Here is a 24818-nt window from a genome sequence, read left to right on the forward strand (position 1 = left end):
GGACCCTTCCTTCTTACCTAATGGGCTCCGTGGGGTCCAGGCGCCGAGACTTCTGCACTGGCGAGAGCTGCTCCCACTGGAAGTGGAGGCTCCAGTCAAACCCTGAAACACAGCACTGAGCTGCTTGATGTGGTCTCTCAGAAGCACCGCAGAGCTTCTCCAGAAGGTGACGAATGCACACAGGTTCCCTGAGAAACTGGCCCCCGGGACACAGGTCCCACCTGGGCTGATCAGCAGCCCGGCCGCCAAGCTCCCTCTCCCTCTGCCAGGCAGAGTTAGGGATGAAGGGCAGAGGGTACGGAGCCCAGGGTGGGGCCTGGGGATGACAGGATGGACGGTCATGGAAGGTGGCCCTTGGCCAGAGTCTCGGGAAGCTGTGAGCCGGAGGTTTGGGAGAGGCCTCAGACTACCTGAGTCTCCTCAAAGTTGGTCGTGGCAGGAGCATGAGGCCCTGGGCAGAGATGGGGGGCGAGACTCTAGAAGAGGGGGGCAGAGCAATGCAGGCCCTGGGCAGAGATGGGGGGGCGAGACTCTAGGAGAGGGGGGCAGAGCAATGCAGGCCCCACGCAGCTGGGGAATCCCTGCTCCCATCATGTCCTCCACCTGTGGATGGAGTCCTGCCCACCCCCAGCCCTGCCATCCACAGTTCTGCCACTAACAGCCAGGCTGGAGTTATTACATCGCAGGAGGCAGGCCGGGTGTTCCAGACGAGCCACTGAGAGCTTCCCCTCACTGTCCCCACCCAGGAGAAGGCATCAGCCCCACTCACCCCCTCTGAGCTCCGAGGCAGACTTGATGTAGGCGAAGGTGTCCAGGTTGATGATGTCGATCACAGGGCACACCACCCGCGTGTAGTCCTGGAAGACAACAGGCTCATGCTCAGTCTGCCGCAGGGGAGTTAGGGAGCTCAGGAGGCCTCCCTTGTGGTCTCAGACTGGGGTTTGTGGCCTTGACCAAGCCCTTTTGTCTCTGGGTCTGTTTTATCATCTATAAAATGGGGCACTGGACACTGGGACCTCTCCAGTTCTGATGCCTAAAATGCTAAGACTGCTGGGACCCCTGAACCACAGCGGCCGTCGCAGAATGGTGCAGACAGCTGGAGGCTGGCTGGTGAGCGCTGTGCACGGGGGAAGGGGAAACCGGGGAGCCCTTCCCCCTCGGTGGGCTCCAGCAGGCAGATCTGGCTGGAAAGGCAACTCCAAGCCTGCAGCCCCGAGAAGCAAAGTCACACACTCTGGGGAACCTCTCAGTTTCATTCCAGGCCTGTGGCTCACGGACAAGTTGATGGACAGCATCTCCAGAGCCTCCAACCTCAGCTGTTCCCTGTAGACAGATACTCATAAACCTGTGCCAGGCCCTCCTTCCCTCCTCACTTTCAGACTCAGATCCAAGAAGCCACCTCCATGTGCATTTTACTCAGCCCTTCCAAAGGTGGCTTCATCCTCTTCTCCCCAAACACTTCTCTCCCTAAGTTCCCTATTTCTGCTAATGGAAGCATGGTATACGCCACCCATCTCCCCCAGGACTAAATGGAGAAGCTTCACCACCTGTCAACCAGACCAAGTCGTGCTGGTTCTAACTCTAAATTTGCTCCTTTGCATTCATCCTGCCCCTCCTCCACCCCTCAAGCCTGGAGAACTGCAAGGGACTCTTAAACCCAAGCCCACCCCACCTCCTTCTCTTCTGCTTTATTTTACTTATGGCCGCCAAGGTTGACTTTCCAATTTGCAAATCTGACTCTGCCACTCAACTGCTAAAAATGTTCATTGCCTCAAAGATAAGGTACAAACTCCTTAGCCTGGCATCCAAGACCATCAGGACAGGCCTGTCTCTAGCTTTCCAACCTCATCACTTCCTTCTTCCCTCAGGCCACCTCGTCTGTAGGCAGGAAAATCCTCCACAAAATAGTTTCAAAATATGCAAGTCCATGTCACCAGCCCTTGGGGGCCGTCAAGGCATTGTATACATATTTTTCAGATTCCCCAATCCTGAGTGAGTACCCCTATACCTGGCGTGCAGTGGGGAAACTGCTCCCAAACACAGAGACTCATGGACAGCTAAATGGAAATCAGGTGGCCCGGGAAGCTCCCGGCAAAGCCAGCAGGTGTCTGGGAACCAGGCAGGACTGCTCTTCCGGTCTTCTGCATCAACCACCTTTTGGGCTACACAGGCAGGAACCTCTGGTTCTCCTTGAAGCCGTTTAATTTCCTGCTTCAATCTTTCCTCCAAATGAGGTTGTCTTCTTATTTTAAGCTCCAGATTCACTGAGTGTCTGATTTTAAGTTCACAGACTTAATTTGGCCCTCAGCCTCTCACATGTGACTCATTCTGACAGTAACAAGGTGCCTCTGAAAACCAATTGGCCCACATGGAAAGAAATGCTCATTTTCTATGCATTGCTTCTACCTCTGGGATGTCACAGATGCTCATTCACAGTCAGCACTGCACCTGCCCAGCTGCCACGGTTCCTCTGGGGCTCTTCTTGGGCCACTGTCATTGTGTGACTGTGTGTAGATACACACGGCAGACACACACCCCGCCATCCATACAAATACCTACACACACAAACATATGCACACAAACATGCACACATGCAATTGTCCCTTGAATTCTGAAATGTCCTCAGATGTTCAGAGTCATCTCTGCTGCATCTGACAAATCTTCATTTTGCCTTTGCTTTGAGTCTGGGGGCCTGTGCAGGTGCTCTCTGTCCTTCTGCGGCTCCTACACAGTGAAGGATTAACCGTGCCCGAAGATAATCTTTGCCCAGCTGCTGGGAGGTAACCTCTAAACCCTTGGAACGCCCTGTCTAGAAGAGCGTCTGTGTTTCCCCGGGAGCTGTGGGCTACGCCACACAGTCTACACTAACTGTGATTTGTGGTGAGGGCCTCGGGCCATGCAGCACCCACTCAACTTGACCTCTGGAGGGGCCTGGAGACCTTGAGTGGTCAGCCTTGTCTATGGAACCGACCTCTAAGAAAAACCTCAGATACCTAGGTCCGGGTGAGCTTTCCTGGTTGGCAATACTCCATGCATGGCGCCTCTCATCCTGCTGAGAGAAGTGAGCGCTGTCCCTACAACCCACTGGGAGAAGACAACGGGAAGCTCATGCCTGGAACTTCCCTGGTACCTTCTCCCACTGCCGACTTTCATCTGTATCCTTTCACTGTAATAAAGCATAACCATGATCACAACAGTTTTGCTGAGTTCTTAGTCCTTCTAGCAAATGATTGAACTTAGAGTGGTCTCAGGGTCTCCCAAACTGCAATCCTGTTTTGCTTTGACTTTAAAATAAATCTTCACCGAATATTTGCAAACCACAATACCAAATAAAGTGCTGGCTGTTCACTTTGGCCACAGAGCCCCCCCCCCCCGGAAGCTGTGCATGGGTTCCGCCTTCAGGGTGTGCTCCCCGTGAGCTCTGAGGGTTGTGTCCTATTATCCCAGTCACAGCTCGGCCGTGGCATCTGCCTGGCTGCAAGTCACGGAGACCAGACAGGCAGTGAGGGATGTCTGGGGCTGAGTGTGCGTGCAGCCGCGACCTTGAAAGGGGCTGCAGGAGACTTTAAGAATGAGCCATCAAAGCCGGGGCATGACCTCTCTAAGTGCCACTTTTGAATCCCTCAGCCCCAGCCCAGGGCCTGGCGGGCAGCAGGTGTTCCGTCTGTGCTGGCTGAAAGAGGACGTCTATTACTGCCTCTGAGGACACTGTCGGTGCTGCCAGCAAGCGAGCTGCAGCTGAACAGGACGGCTTCTCCTCCCGCAGACTCCCGATGAAGGGACTTGCAACACAAACACCCAGACCCACAGGACGCCCCTGCCTCACGCCCCAGCGGGCTGTATCTGGGCTGTATCTAGGACCACACTCAGCTCAAGCAGGCAGCAGGTGGAATCCTGGCAGATCCTGGACCACACCCCCTGCTCTCCCTCCCCCATGCAGATCCAAGCCCCTACCCCCACCCACTCCCACCCGACCCTCCCCAGCCAGGAGCAACAACAGAGGCTGAGTGCACCAGCCCTTGGTCACTGTCATCCTGCTGTCACGCCTCCCGTTTCTCCACTGAGTCATGTAATTAAAACCACACTGGGAATGGGCAATCAAAAAGCTCTGAGGGATGTTCACTCCTGTGGTCACCCAGCATCCCTGAGCACCTGCTGTGGGCTGGCTGTGGCAGGTACAAAGACGAATAAGACTTCCCAGTCTAGGGAAGGTGAGGACAGGTGAGATGGTTCTGATGCAGGGGTGTAGACACAGAGCCTGGGGGCCTCTAAGCTGGCCTGGAGGGCAGGGAGGAGAAGGGAGCAGGGAAGTCCTCAAGGAGGTGACACTGTGGGGCAGGGACAACTTGGCAGGACACCTAGGTTCCCATTCTGGTTCTGCCATCTAGAATACGTGTGACATTACACAAGTCAGCACACTCTGTGGGACTCTGTTTCTTCATCTATAAAGTGAAGACAAGTTACTGTTTGCAAAACTACCCTTCCTCTCTAACAGGGCCTTTGTGAGCAAAAAGAGAAGAAAGCATGTGATAAGTCTTGGAAGAATATGTAAGCTATTATTAATATTTATATAAATTTACCAAATGCTACAGGGATTGGGATTTCTTAAAATTTTTTCTCCTACTAAAAATACGTAGATATGGAGGGGGAAAAGAGAAGCTTATGTTAAAAAAAAAAAAAAAAAAACCAACCTGGTGTTGGTTTCAAGTATCTTCATGTAATTGAAAGGAAAAGAAGTAGAGTCTGGGAGGTTTTCAGTGTGGAAAACACCGGCTGAGGACAGATCATGGCAGCTCAAGCCCAGCCTCTTCCTTATCTCTTTCTATTTTTGAAAATCCCAAACTCCAATTACAGCTTAACATTTCTACTTCCATGTACAAGATCAAATCACGTTCTACTCTAACACAAGACACATACAAAGACACACAGAAATCAGGCTGACACGTGCCCACACTCCCTATCCCCAAAGGGCTGTCCCAGAGGAACCGTTTCATGTCATCAAAAAAGTCAGGGTCTTACCAAAAACCTCTGCAGCCCCTCGAGGGCCTGAGCTGGGCCATGGCTCCTGGGCTTGTCTGACTAATCTCTTTGCTATGGAAGCTTTAGCCCAGGCAGTGGAGAGGACCGAGGAGCTTAGCTTGGGAGGCTGAGCTCAGTCTTGGGGCTGAATGGCTCCCCAAGAAGGAGTGTTTGGCAGCAGGCAGGCACTGAAGGAGCTGAAGGCTTTGCCTGACCAGTAGGTGAGGCCGGCCATGGATGCAAAAATGAGAACATTTCTCAGAGAGAGCTTTCAAGATGGACTCAGAGCCACTGGGATGGAAAGGGCTTTGCAGATTCATTAAGGCTGTCCAAGGAAAGCAAGGCTCCCTTAATGCATTCTGCAGGGACAAAGTAAGCCTGGGGGTCCCTACAGATTAAACATAAAATTACCATATGACCCAGAAATTCCATTCATATATATATATATATACACACACACACACCCTAAAGAATTGAAAATAAGTACTCAAAAAAAAAACTTGTACACAAAATGTTTATAGCATCACTATTCACAATAGTAAAAAGGCAGAAACAATGCAAATGTTCATTAGTGGGTGAATGGTAAACAAAACATGGCATATACATACCATGGAATATTATTCAGCCATAAACAGCAATACTGATACACGCCACAGTGTGGATAAAGCACAAAAATATGCTAAAAGCAGCCAGGATCAAAAGGCCACATATCATAGCATTTATACGAAATGTCCAGAATAGGCAAATCCATAGAGATGGAGAGCAGATTAGTGGTGGCCAGGGGCAGAGAGAAGAGGAGAACGAGGAGCGACTGCTAATGGGTATAAGCTTTCCTTTTGGGGTGATGAAAATGTTTTAAAATTAGATCATGGTGAGGGTTACGTACTGCCATGAACATACTAATATCATTGAATTGCTCATGTTCGAATGGTTAAAATAGTAAATTTTGTTATATGTATTATATTTTACACAACACACACACACTCATACAAAGTCAGCCTGGGGGCAGAGGCCATGGGGACTGAGTCCACCCCTGTCACGACTGCACCCAGGGAGGCCTGGGCACAGTTCTCGTCAGAGAGCTCCTGGGGTCAGGTCTGAGCCCTGACCACGCCCTGGCCCAGAAGCCCCCAATATGTAAAGAGAGCCAGGGCCCGTGAGCTTCAGCTTCCAGGTGTGTGGCCAGCAACCTGGAAGGGGGAGGGGCCTGGCTGGGGCAGGGGCCCCGAGGGGTGGGGCCGAGTGAGGAGGGGCCAGCAGTGCTGGGTGGGCGCTGGACCATGCCCTGACCGCAGCCCTTCATTTCTTCGTCTCGGAGACGAACGTCAAGATTGTTTATACGGCAACACATCTGCCATTCCAGGCGAGGGGCAAGTTACCTTAGAAACATTGCTCAGAAAATGCTTATGTATAACATTAAGAGAAAAAAGCAGAATATAAAATTATATAAATACAGTATGATTACAATTACGTAAAAAGACACTTTCTGCAAAGGGAAAAAGATCCTAAATGGAAAGAAATGTTAACAGTGGATGTCTTTGAATGGTAGAATTTTGATTAATTTTTATTCTACTGCTCCTCGTTTTCTAAAATGTCTACAATGACCATGGGATATTTTTGTAATGGAAAACGAGAGGGCCCAGCCTCAACTGTCCCCTGCCAAGAAGTTTTCCATTATGCCACATTCCTCAGTTTCAAATTCACTTTTTTAAAAATGTGACCTTAGTTTAGGTAGGGAACACCTTATCTCTTCCTTACAAAATCCCCTGTGAACAGAGACACCATCTCCAACCCCTCACTTTCCCCAGCTAAGCACTCCTAGACTCTAGACATTAGTTCTCATTCTGCTTCCTTAACCCTTAGTTGTTGTTTAACGTGCTGCAGTTTCCTTTTAACTCTGGGCATGAATGGCCGCAGAGCGATTTAGTTGGCCCTAGGGTAGTGTCAGCGGCTCCCAGGCAGAAGATCTTTCTGGGAAGTCAAGGTTCCTGGTGGGGAGCGGTTACCTCAATAACCAAGAGGTGCCCACATATTTTCCATATTTCTTTTCCTCAAAGAATTTCCTTATTACTGGAGTTTTCCCTGGCTCTACCTGTGCTCACTTTCTGTGTTCCCCTTCACTGGGGGTTGTTTGCAAACCAGCGTGGCACCAGTACACAGGGACCCAGTGGGGCTCACCAAGCAGGGCTGGATTCCTTTCACACGGCCTGTTCCAACCTTAGGACTCTGCCCAGAATAGGTGCTCGATACATGTCTGTTAATTAATTTAGGGGCACGACTCACTGCTTTCTTCCTATTCCAACCCTATCACCTCCTTGGGGCATCTGGTCTCTTACTGACATTTCCAGACACCGAGTATCTGTTCTATGATGGGCAGGACAGCCACAGGAGGCATTGGTGTCCCCACTGGGTTTGGAATCTGTCAGGGCTGCGGTCCCCAACCCCTGGTACTGGGACCAGTCTGCGGCCTGTGAGGAACGGGGCAGCGTCACCGTTGGAGCTCTGCCTACCTCCCCATCCGTGGAAAAACTGTCTTCCATGAAACTGGTCCCTGGTGCCAAAAAAGTTGGGGACCACTGTGTTGGGGGAGACAGAGAACCCAGGAGAGGTACTGGTGGACCAAGGGGACAAGTGTTGGAGTGACCCATGCTGACCGCATGGTCAGGAAAGGCTTCCTAGCAGAGGGGAGGCGTGGGCGGGGGCCAAGAGCAAGGGCTGTGGAGCGGGCTGGAGGCGACCGGGATAGGAAGGGCCTGGCTAGAGCTGGAGCAGTGGGGATGTCGGGGGCACGTTCCGGGACAAGGAGTGGCCCAGCTGTGCCACTGCCGTAGACAGGAGACAGAGGAGGGGCCCGGGTGGTAGTGCCAGGCAAAGCCCTTCAACTGAACGACCTGTTCATGACTTAGTATTTCTCAGTCCCGACCTCTTTGCCTGGCTTACATCAAAAAGGAGGTGGAGAGGGGAGTTTTCTAAATAACACTGAGTGGACGAGCCGCCCAACCTCAGGGAAGATGGTCACCGATGGCCTTTAACACGTGGGCCCACATCTGAGAACTCTGCAAACCCAGCGGGGCTCTCTCTGGAATGAACGACGCTGGTAAGGACGTCCTAGTTCTGAGCAGTTTACGGAGCTCAACTCTTCCATCTCCTCAACACTGTCATTACAGAGGTGGCCTGAGGAATGGGTAGGAAGTGACCGCAGCCCAGGGAAGATGCAGCTGAGGTTAACACCCAAGGCCCGGGTGCTGGCAGCACCGCTAAGGAATGTCACACGAGGTTACAGACTCGCACGAGACTGCCTCCCCATCCTCGGAACAGGCATGTTAGAAACACCTGACCTCCTGCTCCACAGACGGCCATGCGCGTCAGTAACTCAGGAAGAGTGACAGGCAGGACAGAGGCCACACATTCTGCACATCAGCTGGGGGGACGATGGGCTGTTCGGAATATAAAATAATGATGGGGAAAATTAAAGTTTTTGTGGTTGACTTTCCAGAGGAGTAACTGAGACATGAAGAAAGATGCATATGGGATTCCAGAGTCACATATGGGCAAACAGAGGCAGGAACTCAGGTCTCTTGGCAGCCAGCCTGCCGGCATGGCGGAGCCCTTGGGTGAGGGTGACGCGTGGTGGGTGGAAGTAAGACAGAGGCCTCAGGAACCAGGCATGAAGCCTGGTTAATTCTCTTGCCTCTTTCCTACAAAATGCACACATAAGGGCTCCCTTTCTGGAAACTGCTCTCTGGTAGAAACAGTTCTGCGCAGTTCTATTGACTGTGGAGCTGCATGTGTCATGTACCAGCTGCCGGCAGCCCCAAGTGTAGGTCTGCTGTGGGTGCCAGTCCTGGTCACACGTCCTGGTCCTTGCTCTACCATGGATTGCTGCATGACCTCAGGCAGCCTGATCCACCTTAATTACTTCATCTATAAAATGGGGACAGCAGTCTGTCCCACCCACCTCCCAGAGGAACTGGGGGGCACCTGCGAGGTGACGTGCCTGAGAAGGCCTGGAGACACCTGGTGGAGGGAAGCTCAGCTCCGCCCCTCGGCCCCACTCACCTCTTTGACCCGGTGCAGCAGCGGCTGGAGCCAGTCCCTGTTCACCTCACAGTGGCTGTCGAGGAAAGTCAGAGTGGTGCCCTGGGCAACATCCGCACCCCGAATCCGGGACCGGACCAGACCTGCGGTTAGGGACAAATGACCAAGGAGGTGTCACTGTCACTCCGTCGTCCGGCAATACCAAGAATAGCCACTCAACATTTGCCCAGAACACCCAAGCTCACCCCCCCCACTCCCACCCCCATACCACTCACACCTGAGCCCCGCCCAGCCGCACGGACCTACCCTGCCGCTCATTATTGCGCAGGCATTTCACTTTGGGCAACTTGATGAGCTGTTTGCAGTCATCGGCTACAAAGAAAAAAGGTTATGCCGAGTGAGTGAGTGTCTGGGATGCGCTTGCATGATGGAACTGTGAACCTGAAGGGTAGGTAAGGCAGCCTCACCCACTGTCCCCAGCCCCAACTGCCGAGCCGGGTCCTGACTCCAGCGTGTTCCTAGGCAGTGGAGGGGCTAAGGGATCATGCTGTCATTAGACATGGTGGGCCTCTTTGGTCAGGTGAGTACACAGCAAGCACCTCTGCACCCGTGTGAAAACACTCCAAGTGGGCAATTTTGACCTCGTCACCTGGGGATTTTCTCCTTTGGGTAGGGCCATTCAATGCATGAGATCCGAGTCCTGTTCACCTTGCTGGGTCTGGTAAAAAGTTCTGGAAGGCCACGAATGGTCGAGATGGCCTTTGGACTTTCCTTTCAGAGCACAGAGACCCTCTCTATGAAAGGATCAGCCCAGTGCACCTGCTGTCACTCAGAGCCGGTTCACTTCTCTATCACGCAGGGAGATGTGCTGGCGCCAGGGTGAGCAAGAGACCCTGCTCTAGACATGTGTTCCAGGTGCCTCCTGGATTGCCTGCTGTCCCCTCAGTTCTTTGGCTGTGAACTCCATACCTTGGCCCCATCATTTTGGTGCCAGTTTATTTATTTGCATTAGTGAGGAAAGTCACACAATCAGATCTGTGCATCAGAAAGCTCACTCTGGAAGCCCCAAGGAAGGCAGCCTGGCTGAGGCTATTGCATTTTATTACATTAACATGTTGACATGTTTAATCCTTAAATAAACCATATATACTATTATCACCTCCTTTTTCTAGACAAGGAAACTGACGACATGAGGTTGATCATTTGCTCAAGGCACGTAGCCAGGGAGTGAGGAAGTTGCAAGGCGAGGATCTGAACCTAGGCAGCCTGGGCCCAGAGTCCATGCTCTAATCACTAGGCTATTCTGCTCCCAAGTGAATCCAGCAGCTAGCTGTCCCTTCTCCTGCCTCAGTGCCAGACTACCCCTACCACGGCAAGTGTCTCCTGACCACCAAGCTCCTCCTCACCAGGGAAAAAGAGCAGACCATTGAGTACCAGAACTCAGAGTCTTGATCTCATCACTCTGGGCCTCATGCACAGCCCACTTCTGTGTCACTCCCAGAGGTTCTGAGGCTGTGCCAATGGCTGTGGGTTCCAGCTTTGCACAACAGACCCCAGCATGGCAGCGGCTCCCTGTGCCCAGCTTCCAGCATCAGTCCTGCTGGGGGCGGGCTCTACTCTGCTGGACGCAGAGCTGTGTCTCTGGTGGCCACCCTGTTGCCCCCAGTTTATCATCAGGAAGAGGCTGTCCTGTCTGGATACAGCTGACTGCACGGAACTGCACCCAGGGGCCAGGATGCTGGCTCTCAGGGGAAGTGTCAGCACTACCAACACTTGAATTCTGACAGACCTTCTACCATCACTGTGCCTTTCAACTTTAACACACAGACATCTGGAAACACCTCCATGCTTTTCTCTGGAGAGGGCAAGTGGGGTGTGAATTAGCCTGGGACCCAGGTTCTCTGACAGCAGGACTGGGGGACACAAGGTAGGAGGAGATGGTAATGAGCAGCATGTTGGGAGACAGGAGGCAGCCATGCACTGTGTCAGGGCTAGGGGATGGGAGGTCCCCCGGGGGTCCCAAAGACAGGGCCCACGTGGACCTCTCTAGGAAAGGCAGAGAGAGGGCATGTCAGCCTCAGCTCAGACTGCAGATTATTGCAGCATAAGAATGAGGAATCTCTAGTGGTGGGCATTGCTTCTGGGCTTTGGGTCCCAGTGTGGATCCTTTGAAGGTTCAGTGTCTTTTCCCATGACCAGGAATATAGGTTGGGGGCAATGACATATGTTCATGTGCATGCCATGCATGCTTGCACATATATGTGCACACAGACTTGCATATCCAGGTGTGCATGCATGCACACGCATATACTCACACACCAGCCAAACCAGGACTCTACTAAATTTAGCTGGTTAGGTCCTCAAAGACTCACAGCAGAGAACCCAAGAAATTATTTTTTAAAAGTAAAGCTTCTCTCCTTGAGCTCAGCCATGGACACTCGAAGTCTCCCATCCCTATTACAAACCTAGGCCGTTCTCCATCCCCAGGAAACCAGTGCACTCACCTCTGCCTGTTGCACAGGGGCAGGCAACGGACATTGGCACCTAAAGAGCAAGTGAGCGACATTACTTACGGTCATTGCTGAAGTCATCCACTAATATGATTTCCTGGATCAGATGCATAGGGGTGCGGTTTAACACGCTGCGAGATGGAAAGAGAAAAAATCATTATAGCTTCTAGTAGCAAAATCTATATATTTACCTGAGTTTTAACCACTTCGATATGAGTGTCGACTATAGGCGATAGCCACAGGTGAACGTGCACAGCCTAGCATCGACTGTAGCCGACAGTTTTATGATATGAAGGTGCACAGCCGAGCGTCGACTTTATTGCATTGACTTTTCTAATTTTTCACTTATCAAAATAAAATTGTGAACATTTAAAAATAACGTAATAAAAACATATAAGTATATGCTACTTATTCTGATTTACATTACAAGTAAAGCTGCCTGTAAAGTAAAACAAGCTTTCAGTGCTTTAAAGCTTTCCTCATCACACAAGAGCAAAACGGATCCGTTGTCAATGCACAGCACACACTATTGTGCGGACCGTGAGTACCGGGTTTGGGCAAGGTTTCGCGGCCAGTGAGCGGCGCACTGAAGTGACAGACGCTGTTGCATTTGAGGAATGAAAACTCAGAGCAACCACAGGGCTTGTCTGGTCACATTGTCCATCAGTGAGCCAGTGGGTGTAGTTCTGCATTCTCTTAGTGAATGCCACCACCAACCACCTGGCCACCCACACAGAAACCCAGGAGACATCCTAACCACCCTCCAGCTCCCTGAAACTCTGAAGCAAATAGGTGAACAAGACTGGCTGGTATTATTTGAAAATGCCACTCCAGCCACTTACACCTCTGCTACCTCTGCCCTGATTCAACGTCTTATGTCTGGTTTACTGCAATAGCCTCAACCTGCCCCGGCCTCTCCCAGGCCGCCTTCCTGTGGCCTGCAGAGTGAGCTTTCTGCTGCACAGATCTGATTGTGTGACTTTCCTTGCTAATGCAAATAAACTGGCAACCCCAGTGGCTCCTCCCTTCTACATCCCAGTCCCCAGCGCACTCCTAAGGCCTCTGCTGCATGAACCTGGCCCGGGTGTGCCTCACCTGCACCCCGCTCCATGCCAGAGCCGCAGTCCGAGACTTCCTGCTCATTCTTAAACGAGAGCCTTTCTCCTGCTGCTGCCACTGCTCGAAATGCCCCACGCTGTCCACAAGGGCCAGTTCGAATGTCACTTCCTCTCTAACAGCTTTCCAATGCACTTAGTGAGAATTAATTACTTCCTTCTCGGGGATCCCTCTGCAGTTTGTATCTGATCCTACTGCTTTTCTCACTTCCTGATCCCGAAGGTTGGTTGGTTTTGTACCTTATCTGCCTGTTGTTCCCGCTAGAGCAGCGGTCCCCAACCTTTTTGCCTTTTTGGTACCAGGGACAGGTTTCATGGAAGACAATTTTTTCACAGATTGGGTGGGGGGGAGGGATGGTTTGTGATGATTCAAGCGCATTACATTTATTGTGCACTTTATTTCTATTATTATTACATTGCAATATATAATGAAATTATTATACGACTCATCATAATGCAGAATCACTTAGAGCCCTGAGCTTGTTTTCCTGCAACTAGATGGTCCCATCTGGGAGTGATGGGAGACAGTGACACCCAAAGTGTGTTGCTTATGTCCAGTCTACTCTGTAATCTCGTTTTGGTTGCTGCCACTGCAGAAAATCCTGCTTTACAAAGCTAGGATGCTGGAAATGGAAGCAGGCTTTTCAGTGTTTTTGTGGCAATCTCAGAATATTCCACCTGACTTGAATCCAGAATGTATCGTGATTTGACGTTGTCTCAAACATACTTTTAGGGCCACCGTCATTATTGATCTCAAGCAGTTGATCCTCTTCTCACACGGACAAAGTCCATTCACCTGGCTTACTCACAAATGGCTCCGCAGACCCATTCCTTCCCAGTTCAGGGGTCTTCTGTGGTTGGGAAGTAATGCCCAAACTCTTTTGAAAGCTGAGATAGCTAATCTTGCACCAGCTGGGAGAAAGAAGGCCCTGGCTCAGTCTCTTTCAAAAATCTCTGCTAATGTTTGAAACATGTCACAAAAATCCCAATGTTCACTCGTCGCCCCCATAATTCCAGTTTGGCTTTGAACTCAGCCACTTTATCTGCCAACTTGAACACAGTTGTTGTTCTCCCCCGAAGTGACAGATTGAGTTCGTTGAGCAGGTTGAACATGTAACACAAGCAAGCAAGTTTTGCGATTCATTCTGTGTCACTGAAATGTGCTGCCAGTGGTGACTGTTTTCTAAAAGAAATTTCTGGAGCAGCTCTCATAACTCAAAAACTCTGGCCAGTGATCTACCTTTAGAAAGCCATCTCCCCTCTGTGTGTAAGAGAAGACATGTGTGCTCTGCATCCTTCTCCTCACAGAGCTGCACGAACAGGTGTGAGTTAAGGGCATGTACTTTAATGTGGTTGATAATTTTAATCACATCCTAAACTTTGTTTAGTTCAGGTGACGTTTTTTGGTTAGCCAGCATTTCTCTGTGGATGACACTGTGCATAGACTCACATTCAGAAGCAACATCCTTGACCCAAGTAGTGAAAGCAGAAAGCCATCCAGTTATGGCAGCCACTCCATCCTCATGCATATACCAACACAAAATGACCAATTCAGTTTTCCTGGTATGTAATCATTCAAAGGCTTGAATATTTCTGCAGCTGTGGTGTTGGTTGGCATCAAAAGTGCACATAACATATCCTCATGCACATCCTCCTGAAAAATGTATTGCACAGAAACAAGCATTGTTACCTCGTAGACTTGCTGCCTCAGTAGACTTGTCAACCTGGACCGCATACCACAGTGACTCATTAATCCTAACAATTGTGCCTCAATATCCTCTGCAATTTTATCAATTCATCCAGTTATGGTGCTAGCGGGAAGAGGAACACGTGCCACCTTTTGAACTGCAGCCTCTCCTACAAGTTCACAGCAAATGTCCTTAGCAATGGGCAGGATCAACGCTTCCCCAGTAGCGTTGGGCTTCTTAGCTTTAGCAATGCGGTTGGCCACTAAGAGTGATGCTCTCAGTGCAGGCACATTTGATGAAGTGGTGGCCTTCAATAATTGCTTCTGTTTCTGGTGTTCATGTTTATTTCTTTTGAAAAACTCCAAAGGCTTGTCTCTTAATGCAGGCTGTTTGGTCTCCATGCTGCAAAGGTTGAAGGTTTCATGGCTTTGTTGGATAGCCGGTCACCACACAGTATACAAAGCGGGCTTGGAGAATGTGAATCACCTGTTGCAATGAACCTGTGATTTAAGTAGGACTCTTGGTATTTTCTTTGAAATTCAGCTTTCATTTTGTTGGCAGTCTTAGAGTCTTCTGCTGTCTCATCAGTGGGTCTTTCTCCTTTTTTGAAGAAGTTCTCCAGCGATGTTTGTTTTTTACTTATTTTTGCTAGGGTTAGCTTGTGTGCTTACCACAACTGTGACTGAGACAAGTGTGCAGTGTGGGAAAGAGGTGTGGATGGAAGTAGACTGGAATAAGTGTTGGAATCTGACATAAAGTCTGCCATCAGATGCACCTTCACAATTGCCACTATAAAGCCCGCCACCAGATGCAGCTTAATTGTCACTTGCCACTCACCATAGGGTTTGGATATGAGTCTGCAAGCAATTGACTTATTATGGTCTCTGCAGTCAAACCTCTCTGCTAATGATAATCCGAATTTGCAGCTGCTCCCCGGCGCTAACATCACCGCCTCAGCTCCACCTCAGATCATCAGGCATTAGATTCTCATAAGTAGTGTGCAACCTACACCCTTCACATGCCCAGTTCACAGTAGAGTTCATGCTCCTATGTGAATCTAATGCTGCTGCTGATCTGACAGGAGGCAGAGCTCACCTGGTGATGCCAGCGATGGGGAGTGGCTGTAAATACAGATAAAGCTTTGCTCGCTGGTCAACTGCTCACCTCCTGCTGTGCTGCCCGGTTCCTAACAGGCTACAGACCAGTACTGGTCTGAGGCCTGGGGGCTGGGGACCACAGCACTAAAAGGTAACATCCCAGAGTGGGATCCTTGTCAACTGCTCTCCATCTTGTCAGAGTCCAGCACACCTTGGCCCATCACCAAGAGATGTTCATGGCACACCTGCTGTGTGCTGGCACCGGGCAGGTGATGGTGAACAGAGACGAATGAGTTCTGCCCTCCCGAAGCTTGTAGTCTAGCAGCTACTTCCTACAAGCTGTGTAACCTCAGGCAAGTTGCGTTACAGCTCTGTGCAGCAAAGTACCCCATCTATAAACCAAGGATGATCTTGGTAGTACTTACTTCACAGTGGTATTGAGAAAATTAAAGGAGAAAATGCATATAAAGTATTTAGCATAATATTTGGCATCACGTGACGATAAATGATAGCAATTATTACTATTTAATATTTTCTGCATCATTAATGACTTCTGAATTGAAACAGACTCCAGTCGCCCCTCCTGTGCTGGGGGCCGCTACCCAGGAGCGAGGATTGGGTTTCAATGGTAACTCCAGGTCCCACACCTGATAGAGAAGGCTGGAGATCCTGCTTCTCCTGGAAACCTCCATACCACGCCGTTTCTCAGAAACCTGCCGGGGCCGCATCAGCCACCATGGGATGCCCAGAGCACCATGTATGTTGCAGAGGGGGTTCAGAGTGGGTGCTGGGAGAGGTTCTGTGAACCACCCCCTCAGGAGGACCAAGTTTCCGGTGAGCCACCCCTTCTATGCAGGATGCAGACTCTCCTGCAAGGGAACTTTGCCCGGAGCTACCGTATTTATGAAGCCTTAATTCTCACCATGGCAACTAGTATAAGGTGGAGAGAGGAACCCCAACACACAGCCCCAAGCCCACTGTCACTGCCTGCTGGGAGCTGGGGTCGGGGAGGGGAAGAAGGCTACAGCTTCCACCAGAGGATGTGGGACGGGACCGTTCACCACGGGAGTCCCACAGAAAACACACACAAACACAACCACCAGCCCTCTAATCAGGGTGGGAGGCAGGAGAGCGCAGAAAACCTGCTGGAAGAATAACCTCTAATGAGGTTTGATTACGGCTGTAGCTTCTGCATTCGATTCACCCAAATCCCTGCCGGCTCTTTGAAATTCAAGAGTTCTCTTCTGTGAACATCAAAAGGTAAATCTCGTGTGGCTCTGTGCTGGTTGAACTGAGAGATGATTAGCGAATAAAAAATGTCCAGGGTTTAAAACAGAAAAGAAAAAAAAAAAGAAATCGTCAGCAGTAAGTGCTAATTAGACCATTTCCTGGTAACACCTGGCTTGTTTTTGCACCTCTCATCAGAGCAATTGGTGTGGTGGCAGGGTCCCCTTAAAGGTGGGTCAGGGCAGGGAGGGCCTGGGATGGGCTTGTGCTCTGGGTACCTGGGTGATTGGAAGAGGAGAAGATTAAGTCCAGCTCATGGGACCTGGCCCAGATGGTCCTCCAGGGCCCTCCCTTGTGCACACTCAGCCCCCAAACCCTGGTTGCTGGAGCTCCCCTCCCCCCTCTCACCACCCTGTCTATAGCAAAGCACCCCCCTCCCCCGCTTCCCTACAGGGCCCAGCAAAGGATGGCTCTTCTCTGTGTCACCCCTACTCCAGCTGCGTGCCCTATGCTCTTCCTTACGCGGCCTTAGCATGGGAGCAAGTACTGGTCCCACCAGCATACGCAAGCCACACTCTGAGATCATTCTAGAACTGGGTCTCCTATATGCAGCTCGCCTCTCTGCCAGAGGGCGGATGTTCAGGCAGCATCTATGCCGGCTGCACCGTAACCGTGGCCCCCAGGACCCCCCAGAGGTGGGGAGACGGCACAGGCTCAGAGGCCAGGTGGGCTCCACCACCCACTAGCTGTGCAGCCCTGAACCAGATAGACGCTGGTTTGCTCCCGGCCAGCGTTTCCTCCTGTAATTACATTTTCCTTGTAAAAGCAGGCGATATTAATACTTGACCTACTTCACAAGCTTTTGTGCGTATGAAATGAGGAAATGTATTTGAAATTGCTTTGTGAACTCCGTGGTGCTCTACGCAGGCAGGTTTTATCAGACACTCCATAAATACCGGTAGGATGAAGACCCGAGGCCGGCTGACAGTTGAGTTTAGTTGTTCTGGAGTGAGACTAACTTGGGTTCAAGCACTGTCTCTGTGCATCCGCCCTCACCTGGCTGGGAGAGCTTCGGTAAGTGTTCAACCTTCAGCACCAGGACTTCCTACGGGAAAGGAGCTCACCGTGCCTGGCGGACAGAAGCTGCTCTCTGAATGAGGGTACTGATACTAATTGGAACTATATACTGAAACTAATAACAGCCATGTGCATGACTTTCAGCTGTGGTTCTCAAAGTGCAATCCCCAAGCCACCATCACCTAGGACTTGTTAGAAATGCGAATTCTTGGGCCCCACGCCAGACTTTCTGGGGATGGGGTCCAACAAACAGTGTTTTAACAAGCTCGCCAGGAGCTGCTAGTGCCTGCTCAAGTTTGAGAGCCACTGCTGTCTGCCAAGTCTGGAAGCTCATGCTAACACCTGTTGTCACGTGGACAGGCTCACTGTGCGCCAGGTGCGAGGCACTGCTCCAAGTTCTTTACCTATCTGAACTTATTCAGTTTTCTCCACAATAATGCCAAGTAGTTATTATTAGTAGTCCCTGTTTTGCAGAAAAGGAAACTGAGGCAGGGAGGTTAAGTAGCTTGCCTGGGGTCACACAGCCATTAAGGGCAGAGTAGGAAAATTTGGCTCCAGAGTCCAAATTCTTAACCACTTTAATCTGAGGAACTTCTCCTTCAGATCTAGGATATTACAAAAAAGTGACAGTGAGAAGAATCAGGATATAAACAGATCAGTTCTGCGTGCTCCAGAGTCACCAGGGGAGGGGTAGGGCTGAAGGATGCCCCAAGAGGAAGGGGACAAATACACAGGGACTCGCTGCAGCAGCAGTGAAGATGACGGTTCTTCAGGGCTTGTCCTTTCTCTTTAGGTGAGAATGTCCCCTAACTCATCAAGGTTGTGATACCCCCATCACCTATCTACCCCACCTGCCTCTGTCTGGGTCTGAATGCCCCCAGCTCCCCAGCTAACCCAAGAGTTTGGGGGCCTAGGGGGCACGGTGGGAGGGAGGAGGGGCGCATTCAGTTCCTCAAACATCTTTCCCTCGCAAGAGCCTGGTAGCAAAGCTGTCCAGAGTTCTAGAAAGTTAAAGATGTAAGGTACGTAGACAAGGTCCTTTCATTGAAGACAAAGGTGGGGTAGGAAGTGCTTTTCATTCATTCTTCTCCCAGTGCCTAGTGACTTATGCAATAAGATAGGGCATGGAAACGTCTAGAAGTAATATTCTTTGACCTCACCCCTAAAATCTATTTCCACTCAGCCTGCTGTAAGTTCCACCTGTTCACATGCAGTGGTTCTCAGTCCCCAATCCTGTAGGTCAGGTGTGTCTGAGCCAGGGGCTGGCTTATATCTGAAGTTCCTGGGAGGCAGGAAATGGGCTCTCTCAGCTAAGACGCCTGGCGCATCATGGATGTCTTCTGAAACGCAGGGTGCTGAAAGGCCCCAAGCCCCATCCCAGAGTGCAGGGTGCCAGGGCCTCAGGGCAGCCCTCTATCAGGCCAGTGGATGGGGGAGCTGGGGCCGCACCCCAGGGCAAGCAGGAAGCCCAAGCCTGGCTTCTCCACTTCCCAGCACATAGCCTTGGGCCTCTGTGAGGCACACGAACCACTCATTGCACCAGCTCAGGATAAGGCTCCAACCAGAGTGAGAGATGGAATGTGTTCTGTAGGCCACAAAGCTCAGGATACGTTTACCATATTAATATTATCAAGTATCACTTTTATTGTTAAAGAGAGGTGGAGGAGCAGCAGGAAGAGGGAAAGTACCTCTCAGAGCTGATGGGGCCAGGTCTGAGTGTGGCCATGGCATCCCTGAGAACATGAGCACAGTGTTAGGAGGTGCAGGCAGTGGAAGGCCCCGGGGCCCCCACATTGCATCGTAAGGCTCACAAACGTCCGAGACGTTCCCCAGAGGAAAGTGTATTGTGGGAAATGTGATAGGACTATTATAGAAACACAAAAAATATTTTTATTACCAATTTTTTTACAGATGTGGTTAACGACCTACCCAAGGTCGCATTGCTAGAAGTGGGGACTTGACCCGGGTCTTCTGACTCCAACTGCAGTGCCCTTTTAAATGTCCCGGAGCCTCTCTTCTCTGATTGAGCACTTACCCTGTGCTAGGCACAGTTCTCAGTTCTTCAGCCGAACTAGCTTGACACAACCCTACATGCTAAATACGATTAGGATTAGTATTCCCATATCCTTGATTAGGAAACTGAGCCACAGGGAGTTTAATAAGAGATGAATAAGATACAGTCCTTTTCCTAAGGCAGCTCACTGAAGAGTATGTGGGGGAAATGCAGTAAGGCCAGAGTAGTGATGAGCAGAGAAGGGCCCAGAGGAAGGTCCCGAGGGGGTGCGTGTGTGTTGGGGTGCAGGTGCCTGGCATCAGAGAACTCCTTGAAGGACCAGGAGAGACCAGCCTGGACATCCAGGAACCTCTCTCAGATGCTAATAGTGTCCCCATGGGAACATCTAGCAGACATACCCGGTCATGACCTGTGGCACAGCCAGCATGGGTGGTGGCAGAGAAGGCAGAGCCTGCCACTGGCTTGTTGCACCCGCCCCTCCCTGCCCCGTCTCCTCCTCTCCCCTACCCCATGCCCAAGCAGATCCTGAGGGTGTGGGGGGCTGGGGCAGTGGTCTGGCACCTCTGCTCCACCATGCGTCTGCTCAGCCCAGAAGGCCCAGACATTCCGATCTCCCCTCACCAGAGCAGACACAGGTACATCGTACCTCCCCATCCGTGTCCCCTGCACATACGCACACCAGTTTATAAATCAGCCAGGCACTTTATTAATCTACCGTGAGACTCACGGTTGACACCTGACAGTGACTTGGCATATTTTCTTGTCAAGAGCTGTTGCCTTGTTGGGAAATCAAATTTGAATCTGGCAGCTTGCAAGGTGAATGCAGAAGCCAGGACGGGCACGCAGCTGGAGGACAGAGCCAGCTCGCCAGTGGCCAGGGACTTCTGGGCAGCAGACAGAGCTGTCCCTTGCATGAGCAGAAGCAGCGAGCTGAAAGCCTTGTGTCGGGACAGGTCCCTCCCTGTGTTTCTGCAGGACCTGCTGACTGTGCACAGTGGACATTCATCATTAGTGACAGGTGGGGCTGCAGATGTTCCCTCGGGGGGAGCCCACTGAAGAACTTACTTCTATCACCTGGAGATTCCTGCCTGCCCGCAGCCATGCTGGTGTGGGAGGGAGGCAGGAAAATGTGCCTCGTTTGATGGAAATGACAAGAGATTTTGCTGTGCTTGGTGCACTTTCTTTGGCCCACATTTAATCTTATTTCCTTCTCTGTGGAGTCAGGAGACCATCTGAAGTGCTGCCCAACAGATCCAGGAAGATGCTAACGAACCGTGTCTCGCAGGGGTGCGGAGGTACTGAGGGTTCTCACCTGCTGTGGGTGTGGCTGTGGTGCCCTGCTGCCCAGCGACGCTGGGACTAGCCTTGCCCTACTCAGGCTGCTGAGGAGGACTTTGGGGTCAGAGTGCAGGGGCTGGAATCCTGCGTCACTACTGTTAGCTGCGCAACGTTGCGCCTTGATTTAGCATCGCCACTCTGTTTCCTCAGCTGTAAGGTGGGCATGACAAGGGCCTCGCCCCTCCCCAGCTGAGCACGGCCAACGCCCGTCTGCATAAGAGCGGGACTCATGGTGAGGCAGATGCTGGGGTGGGAGGACACCGGGAGAAGAGGGGAGGGAAACAGCCAGGGCCTTTGGAGAACCCAGGGGAGGAAATGCCAGGGAAGCCTTCCTTCCGGGTGCAGGTCTGTTCTGAGGGAGGTTCTGCTGGGGGCTGGCGCTGGGTCTATCAAAAATCCATGCACGACTCAGGCCACACAGAGCAGGATGCACCCCTTAGAGCGAGGCACTGAGGGTGGACTGAGTCTCCAGGGAGAATGGGGCTGGAGCCCAAGGCAGATGGCCGGGACGGCAAATCTTAGCGATGCCTGCAGGCTGTTCTGATTTGCATCAGCACCACCCCGGGCAGGTGTGCAGGAAGCGGAGTGGCAGGGGGCTGGGGGGCGGCCCCTGGCAGACCTGAGTTCTAACCCCAGCGAGATGCTGGGGCTGGGCTGTGCACCCGGCCTCCCAGGGCCCCAGGTCCTCCCGCAGTTGTGAAAGTTGGAGCCCATGCTCTAGGGCAGCAGTCCCCAACTGTTTTGGCACCAGGGACCATTTTCATGGAAGATAACTTTTCATGGACTGGGGAGGGAGGAGATGGTTTTGGGGTGATTCAAGCACATTACATTTATTGTGCCCTTTATTTCTATTATTAGTATGTTGTAATATGTAATGAAATAAGTACACAACTCACCACAGGTTGGGGACCCCTGCTCTAGAGGTAGTCTAGCGCAGCAGAGAGGGCCAAGGGCCGAGAGACCTTCCGCAGGTTACCTGACACCCCGGACCTTTCTCCCTATGAAGTGGGGCAACAGCCTCCCTCATAGGAAAGTGAGCGGGGACTGAGTGGACGGTGTGACGCGTACAACAGTGCCCGGCGTTCCCAGCACAGGCCCGGCACCCGTGAGCAGACAGGCCCCGCCCGTGCTGGCCTGGAGCTGGCCGGCGGACCGGGACGGCGCCCTCACCTGCGGATGGTCCTCAGCAGGGTGGAGCGGGCCTCGTTGTGGAAGGTGATGATGATGCTGGTGGGGGGGAGGTCCGTGTAATACACCAGCAGGGTGCATCTGGGGAAGGAAAGGCAGAAGTGAGACTTTGGGGGGAAAGCAGACCTGAAGGGCAAGAAACACGGGTGTTGGCTGGTTGCCAGTTTGACAGACACTGGGTGTCTGAAGGGGCCTCCCCAGCTGCAGAGCACTGGGTAAGACCTCAGGGCCTCACTGGGCCCTAAGAGGTGCCAGGGAGCTCAGAGAATGACTGAAGCCCCATTTCCCACCACCTTGGGGGAACCTGGGCTTGGAGCCAAATCAAGGTGATACACAGAAAATAAATGTGGCATTTCTTGCACACCTGAGTTAGAGCACAGTGGTCCCTACCAGCCACATGAACCCAACCCCAAGTCTTGGGCTCTGCTCCCCAGTTGGTGTCCTTCCAGCTTTTCCTTTTGAGCCACTGGCCAGCAGGCACATGCTTCACCGTGTTCTGGGCCAACAGCTCCAGCCCGCCGTGCCGCGCTGCCCCGGCCTCTGCCACACACGCCTGGATCTGGCTTGTTTAGAGAGGTGGAGCCCCAAACCCCAGTATAAGCAATAAAACCCCATCTTGAAAAAGCATTCACTCCCATGTCTCCAGGATTATTCTGTATGACAATTACATCTGGGGTAATTTCAATTTAATACCTCGCTGCAAGTGAAAATTGTAGCCTGCAGCCCGAAAATTACTATAATAATGAAAATAAACCCGCTGAGTGAGGCTGGTGCCACCGGGGCTATCACTGGGTAAATGCTTCCTCCTGTTTCTTGCTATTTCAGGGGTTGTCCAATTAATGGGGGGGTATTCAAGAGGAGGTAAATAGCAGACTTTTGGGGAGTCAAACATTTACTCTTTTCACTTTCCCATTTTTTTTCTTAGGCCTGGGCTTTTAATGTGGCGTCTAATGATCCAGGGACCGGCTTCAAGGGCAGGTGAGCCCTCTAAAATTGCTTGCAAACTGTGTGTGAAAATGTGCATTTTTTTCCTTGAAAAGACAGTTTTCACTAGATTATAAAAGAAATCTGTGGCCTAAAATACTTAAGATCCTCAGTCCCAGGCCAATGGGCCTGATGTCTCTTTGCAGCCCCTGGTAACTCTGAACACCTTAGAGCATGGTGCTGGTGCCAGGACTCGTTCGGAGGACGCCAGGCTGTTCTGCTCAGGACCAGCATGGGCCGGGCTGGGCTCATCCACGAGGAGCCGAGAGTTAGGGAAGGAAGGGGCCAGGCCCAGAGACAGTGGGAAGGGGAAGCCATGACCTTCAGACCTGTCCCCTTTCCCTACAGAGGCAACTCCTCATGATGTCCTTTTAGCTTCACCTCCTGAATGCATCACTTATTTCTACGGCCAAACTCGTCAATTCTTTACTCCTCCTGGGAGCACTGCAGCAGCCTCCTGCCAGCCTCCCTGCCTCCAGCCTCCGTCCTGCCAGTCCCGTCCTATCCACCACCCGGGTCTGCCAGGCTCTCCTCTGGCCTGAATCCCTCCTGCAGGCCCTGATGTATAAAGTCCAAACTCCCTGTCACAGTCTTCAAGATCTTCCATAATCACAGTCTCATCTGCCACCACAACTCTCTGCCATTGCACATACTGTCCCCTCTGCACGGAGCAACGTCCTGCCTCCTTCCTTCACCCAAGGAGCTCCTATTCATCCTTCGTCCCAGAGCAAGAGCAGATGTCCTCACTGCTGCAAAGGTGTTCTATACTGTCCCAGGTAGGTAAGGGCCTGTCCTTTGTGCTCCCATAATTCTGTACATATCTCCTTTTTAGCACTTCTTGTGTCAAGACTGTCTCTCCCACTATGAGTTCATCTAGGGAGGGACCATGGCCTTGTCCATGTCTACATCCCTAGACCAGGACTTAAGCATGCCGGATGCCCATTTATGGAGAAAGGGAGAAGGCAAATCAGGAAATCCATGCCTGGGTCAGCTGAAGATTAGCCTTTTCTAGTTTTCAAAGGTGTGGCAGCCAGCCTCCCAGATGGCTTCCAGTGGCTCTCACCTGCCGGTTTTTATGCCTCCCTCAGTGAATCAGGGCAGTTCATGTGCCCGATAGAATATGGTGAAAGTGACACTGCGACTGCTGAAATTAAATAATAAAAGCACTGCAGGCTCTGCCTTGGCTGCCCAGAGGGGAGCCAGCTGCCAGGCTGAGAGGACACTACACAACCCTGTGGAGGGGAACTGTGGCCACCTGCTCACAGCTGGCACCAACTTGGCAGCCACAGGAATGAGCCACATTGGAAGTGGGTCCACCAGTTCCAGGCAAGCCTTCAGATGGCAGCAGCTACAGTGGGCTTCCAGCTGTAGCTCAGCGAGACTCTGAGCCAGAACCGCCGCCCAGCCAAGAGGTTCCGAACTGCTGACCCACAGACACAGTGAAGATAATCAATGAATGGCTCCTGTTGTTTTAAGCCACTAAGTTTAATCAGGACTGATTTGTTGTGCATCAGATAACTATT

General features: G+C 51.6%; 1 protein-coding gene across 1 annotated transcript in view; it reads right to left on the reverse strand.

Moving 5' to 3' along the window:
- GALNT14 (polypeptide N-acetylgalactosaminyltransferase 14) overlaps positions 1-24818 on the reverse strand; it is a 208227-nt gene that overhangs the window by 33601 nt on the left and 149808 nt on the right. The window contains exons 3-8 of the mRNA XM_012788362.2: positions 22294-22392; positions 11631-11698; positions 9364-9429; positions 9079-9200; positions 770-857; positions 18-102 (exon numbers count right to left, since the gene is read on the reverse strand). Coding sequence (XP_012643816.1) covers positions 18-102; positions 770-857; positions 9079-9200; positions 9364-9429; positions 11631-11698; positions 22294-22392 — 528 coding nt within the window. The remainder of the gene's footprint in view (positions 1-17; positions 103-769; positions 858-9078; positions 9201-9363; positions 9430-11630; positions 11699-22293; positions 22393-24818) is intronic.

Source organism: Microcebus murinus, chromosome 3 (genome assembly GCF_040939455.1).
Source record: "Microcebus murinus isolate Inina chromosome 3, M.murinus_Inina_mat1.0, whole genome shotgun sequence".
Lineage (NCBI taxonomy): Eukaryota > Metazoa > Chordata > Mammalia > Primates > Cheirogaleidae > Microcebus > Microcebus murinus.